The 6,031-nt window shown below is 47.9% G+C and overlaps 1 protein-coding gene across 1 annotated transcript in view; it reads right to left on the bottom strand.

Annotated features, from left to right (window-relative positions):
- ALOX5 (arachidonate 5-lipoxygenase) overlaps positions 1 to 6,031 on the bottom strand; it is a 49,251-nt gene that overhangs the window by 31,932 nt on the left and 11,288 nt on the right. Inside the window, exon 3 of the mRNA XM_012658408.1 lies at positions 1,602 to 1,683. Within this exon, the coding sequence (XP_012513862.1) occupies positions 1,602 to 1,683 (82 nt within the window). The remainder of the gene's footprint in view (positions 1 to 1,601; positions 1,684 to 6,031) is intronic.

Genomic DNA, 6,031 nt, shown 5'->3' with positions numbered 1-6,031 from the left:
TGGTTTATTAGTTCTATTAGTTTCTTTTGGTGAATTCCTTAGGATTTTCCATATACATGATCATGTCATCTGTGAATGGTGATAGTTTTACTTATTGTACTTCAGTGTGGGTACCTTTTTCTTTTTCTTCCCTAACTGACCCTTCAGTGCAACGTTGAATAGAAGTGGCAAAAGTGGACATCCTTATCCTAGTCCTGGACCTTAGGGGGAAGGCATTCAGTCTTTCACCATTAAGTAAGATGTTGATTATGAATTCTTTGTAAATGTCTTTTATCAGGCTGAGGAAGTTCCCTTTAATTCCTATTTTTGAGTGTTTTTATCATGAAAGGGCATTGGATTTTGCCAAATGCTTTTTTATATGTCTATTGAGATGATTATGTGTTTTTTTGTTCTTTACTCTATTGATATGGTGTATTAAATTAATTGATTTTTGATGTTAAGCCAACCTTGCATTCCTGGGATAAATTCCACTTGTTCATATTGTATAACGCCTTTTATATACTGCTGGATTTGGTTTTCTAGTATTTTGCTGAAAATGTTTCTGCACCTATATTCATAAGGGATACTGGTATGTAGTTTTCTTTTTTAGTGATGTCTTTGTCTGCTTTTATTTAATAGTATGCTGCTGGTGTCGTGCAATGAGTTGGGAAGTGTTCCTTCCTCTTCTCTTTCTTTAAAGAGTTTACGCAAGATTGGTATTAATTCTTTAAATGTTGGATAGAATTCCCCAGTGAATCCATCTGGGCTTTAATTTGTGGGAAATTTAAAAATCAGTAATTCAGTCTCTATGCTTGTGATTGGTTTGTTCAGATTGTGTATTTATTTCTTCTTGAGTCAGTTTTGGTAGTTTGTGTCTTTCTAGGAATTTTTCCATTTCATCTTAGTCAAAGAATTTGTTGGCATACAGTTAGTTGTTCATAATATTCGTTTTTATTCATTTTAATTTCTATGAGGTTGGTATTGTTTTTTTGTCTTTTATTTCTAATTTTAATAACTTGAGTCCTTTCTTTTTTCTTGGTCAGCTAGCTAAAGATCAGTTCTGCTTATAAATCACTCAGACACCAGCTCCTTGTGGTGGCTCCACATTAAATTGCTAATTTAAAAATTACTAATTTTTAAATTTCCCACAAATAAAAGCCCAGGCCGGGATGGCTTCACTGGTGAATTCTATCAAAGATTTGAAGAATTAATACCAATCTTGCATAAACTCTTCGAAGAAAGAGAAGAGGAAGGTCAGTTTTGTTGTTGATCATGGATCATGCTTGTAATCCAATTATTACGAGAAGCATGACAAGTGCAGGTCACTCCCTCCAGTGGGAGGTGGGAGGACACTACGGCACTCTGGAGCCTGTGCTGCGCATTCCTCCCGTGTGCCAGTGTGGCTGATCCCAGGTATTTTCATGACTCCACTTGCCATCTCTTCTTGGAGTGGTAGGCAAAGGTGGAGACCGGAGACTGTGGAGCCACCATGGGGAGCTGGTGCCTGAGTGATTTATGAGCAGTGACGGGCCACATGCTGTGGTCAGGGTTATTTCATACCACGCACCTGAAATAGAAGAAACCACGGCCCCACGGCCATTTGGTCTGATGTCATAACTCACCGGTACTGTTTTTGCCGTGTTTCCAGTTCTTTACGTCTGTGCTGCTTGAGAATGTGAATTTGGTCATCTCGGGCCAATTTTGCTGTGAAGAAAGAACAAATATGAGAGGAGCTTACGGAAGGATGACAGCAATGTCCAGTGCTCAGGTTTCCCTCTGACACCCTGCCTGTTCGGAGGGTTTTATGTGCATCATCTCAGTGAAGCCCCAGAACACTCCCCCATTTTACGGTGAGGAAACTGGGGCTTGGAGAGGTCCTAATTAGAGGGTTTTCAACACAAGACTCAAATCCCATGCTCTTAGCTGCTCTCTTTACAAAAGGCAAATGCAGTTCGTTATCCTCCTGCCTGCTCCCTCAGCAAGCCTTGGGGCCCCTGCCCCTCGGTGCTCGGAGAATCATGTCCAAATGCATGAGCCGGGCTTGGTTCTCCTCGAGCTCAGCAGGTGCAGTGTGCGCCCAAATGCACTGGCCTGCCCATGCGTTTCCACCTGGGGGCTCTAGCCTTTTCTGCTCAGCCCCTCAGGACCTTGGTTCTGCAGAAATCCTGGGGCCCCTGGTGCAGAGCTGCCTTTTCATTCCAGAGGAAAGGCATTGCGTGGTTGTTGGTAGGTATTTTTAAACCACTACAGGATAGTTTACTCCTCTGCTCTGCAATTCTTACGCTGAGCAGAAATGGCTGCTGATTGTGAGCTTTAGCGTGGCCTGAGAGAGCAGCAGGACTCGCAGCTCTCATGCTTCTAAGTCCGTTTGGCTGCTTCATGGAGAAATGCGTGACTTAAGATCTAACATATAGACGCCCACACTGTCTAGTTTCCCGTGGCTATACAGAGGATTGAGAACAAAGCTCCGAAAACAGGGTGTAATGTCCTAGCCTGTGGGCTTTGGAAGTGTGTGCTCGGACTTGGGCTCTGACACTTAAATCTGAGACCTAGAGTGAGTTGCCTTGACTTCCTCACCTGTAAAACGGAGATAATAACACCTGTTTCTCAGGGTCACGGTGTGGATTTGGTAAGAGAACACAGTAAATCTCTCTGCGCGGTGCCTGGCATCTGGTAAATGCCCAACAAATGGGAACAGCAATATTACCATCACGCCTGTAGTCATCAAGGGCCTGAGGTTTCCCTTCCTCCCTCCACACCCGGCTCAGAGGTCATCCTGTCTCTCAGCCTGTCCTGCTGCCATCTTTCATTTCAGGAGCTGGGGCAGGTGCCTAAGGGCAGGATCACTTCTCAGGGCCTTTAGAGCAGATGAGGTCGTACCAGGATCACTCTTTATGCTGTTATTTAAGATAAAGCCAGTGACCAGTCGGTGGAGCCCTGAGTAGGAAGAGCCCAGATCTCCTAAAAAGGGGCCATAAATAGTGTTTCTCCAGCTCTCTGGTGAAGCACCAGGTTTTTAAAACTTCCATTCCAACACAGATTGATATTTTTGTAAAACACAACAAAAAGTAATTATCAGAACAATAGAATGAAAAACCAAATCAAAGACATTCAAAATGCAAGCCATGTTTTTTATCATTAGATGCAACAGTCATAAAATTATTCTGTCAAGTTGATATAAAAGTTTCTAAAATACCTGCTCTCAATCTCTGTGCTGACCTTGCAGATCTGGACCCAACAGTTCTCACACCACACTCTGAGCTCACTGGCCCACAGCACCTCCAGGCTGAAGCTGCTCCGGTCCCAAGCTTGCAGCTGGGGCCCAAACAGGAGACCAATGGGACCTTCCGCATTGTCCCCTGGGTACGTAAAGCCAGCCAGTAGCGGAGGCAAGAGGAGTATTAATGGTGAGTATAAGCACTACTATTGGCTTTAGGAGGCATGGCTGTAGGCACTCAGCATTCAACATCTCTAATCCACCTCAAAGAACCAGCCTATCTCTTGGGCCCCTCGGCTCTGAGGAGTTGAATCTCTTCAGCTTCACTGGTATGCATAGGTCAAAACATGCAGAATTGTAACATGCCAAGTTTCAGAAAGAGAATGGCTCGTTTCTCCTTGCCCCGAGGGTGTTAGAAGCCTCTACTCAGTGACTGATAGAAATTCCAGGAGCATGGGCAGGACGAGAAGGCCTGGACTGACTGCAGAAGGGTTCAGGGAAAGGTTTCCAAGGACTGATACAAGTGCCTTAATGAAGCTGTCCGGTCACATAGATGCTCTGAATCCCTGGGGCCACAGTGACAGCCCTCTGACTTTTACGTTCACCTGAAGTACAGTAGTGAAGTATTTAAGAGGTTATCATGTGGCTAGTCATTGAATGGCTTGTGGGCTGGGCCTGCTCATTTCCAGGTTGTCCATGTGGTGGATTAATAATAGCCACAAATCCTTTGACATTCCTTCCATTGAGAAGTGGGTTTACATCCCCTCGCCTGGAGTCTGGGTGAGCTCTGTGACTGCTTAGACCAGTAGAATATGGTGGAAGTTACACTGTGCTGGTTTCCAGGCCCAGGCTTGAAGAGACTAGCAGCTTCCTCTTTATGTCTCTTGGAATGCTCACTCCTGGAAGCCAGCCATCATGTAAGAAGTGCTGTATCCCGAGGCCACCATGCTGTGAGAAGCCTTAAACTATGAGATGCCAGGTGGAGAGAGAGGCCAAGGAGCCCTGAGGTGCCAAGCACATGAGAGAAGAACATCCTTAGCCCCAGCCCCCTCAGCTGATACCACGTGGGCCACAGATGAACCGCCCAGTGGAGCCTTTCCCAAGTTCCTGATCTGCAAAATCATGAGCAAAATTAAATGGCTGTTTAAAGCCACCAAGATGTTTGGTTACACAATAATAGATAGTGGAGGTTGCTAGACAGCTTCTCTGCCCACTGTCCACCCTGTCCAGTCCCTGAAGGTGATGGGAATAGACTTCATCAATGGGCTTCCCCTGGGCGCAGTCACTGGGAACCCTGACCAGAGAGGAGGGCATGGGGAGAGCAGGAGGGGCCACAGCTCCTCCAAGGGAGTGGTCTCCAGGACATCCCCCTTCTGGGTTATTCTGGCACTCTTTCCCTCCCCTCTCCAGCAGGCTGGCAGCGCACAGGGGCCCACAGCTCTATGAAGTCCCTTCCTTAAACTCTCCTGAGTCATCCTAACCTGCGTGCACCATCCTCAGTCTTTTGCTGGGAAGAGCTGAAGGGTCTGAGGGAAGAAGGACGTCACAACTGAGACCTTAGGTGGGTGGGCAGCAGGGAGATTTGGAGCCAGTGTTTTCCAAATACTGGAAAACAGCCTGCCCGCAACCTTCCACGTTCTGGCAACCACAAGACAAAAGGAATTTTGTGATGTTTTTCCTGCACTGAGATAGGGGACAAAAGTTCTCTTTGCCCTAATCATTCGGTGCAGAGATACAAGTTCCATTTCAGAAGCAATGGGATGTGGCCTGATAGCTTAGCAACACCAGGTAGAGAACTCTTTTTCTCATTTGTTTCAGTTTTCTTAGCTATGAAATAGCACTAATAGTCATTCTCATCTCACCCGCCCCACCAAACCTCTGTGAGGAACAACCCAGCTAGTGCTGGGGATTGCTCCGTCAGGGTGGCAGCAGCTGTCCTTCTCTCACTGTTAGTGGCTGCTTGGCGTTTGAGGGTTTCTCATTCCAGGTTTAGTAGACTGGGAGCAAGCCAAAGGGCCTTGAACTAAGGCAGGCTTTTGCCCAGGCATGAATTTGACGCGGGCACACTGGGAAGCTGGTGTGCAAGGGGGTTGTTCAGGGACAGAGTGGTCTGGCTGGCCTCTGACGTCTGTTTCTGTCTCTGATTCTCTGTACCAGGCCAGCTGTGTGTCCCTTACGAAGAATGGTCTCCCATGGAAGTGCCAGACTGGGGTCTGTACCTTTGGGGTTTGTACCGAGGGAGACAGATTTTAGGTTCTTTTCTCTTTCAGCAAAAAGTGAGACATCAGGTTTAAGAAGTGGTGACCGTGAACGCCAAGCCTGCCCATGGCCCCTTGGAGCCGGCACATGGGGTGCTCCTGGTCCACCCCTTCCCCCTCCAGGCCTGTGCGGAGCACCCTGACCCCACCTGAGCCCTACTGTGGTCTCACGGAGGGAAGCCCGTGAACCTGGCAAGTGGAGAGCTGCCACGCAGGGGTATGTCCCACAGGCTTATGCTACTGGTTACCTGTAGCTTAACCGTCCCCTGTAGAACTATAGGGAGGACACAGCTGGCTGTGTGGCCTGGGGACACTCACTGCGCCGAGTTCGCTAGTAGCTGAGGAAGCTCACACCTCCTACAGGTACATGGAGCCCAGAGTAGGTGCCCCCCCGGGACGGCAGTGTCATCACCACCACGGATGCAGCCCCTTGGGGAGGGGAAGAACTTTCGCTTCCCGGGAGGCCTGGGGATGGAGGGTCCTGAGCTGCTCACCGCGTCCGTCCCTCAGGACGATCTCGCCCTCGCCCGCGATCCAGCGGTAGCAGGGGAACTCGATGTAGTCGCCGGAGGGCGTC

Source organism: Propithecus coquereli, unplaced genomic scaffold, assembly GCF_000956105.1.
Source record: "Propithecus coquereli isolate 6110/MARCELLA unplaced genomic scaffold, Pcoq_1.0 Scaffold585, whole genome shotgun sequence".
NCBI classification, from domain to species: domain Eukaryota; kingdom Metazoa; phylum Chordata; class Mammalia; order Primates; family Indriidae; genus Propithecus; species Propithecus coquereli.
The sequence above is the reverse complement of the archived record's forward strand: the minus strand, read 5'-3'. Positions and strand labels throughout refer to the sequence as shown.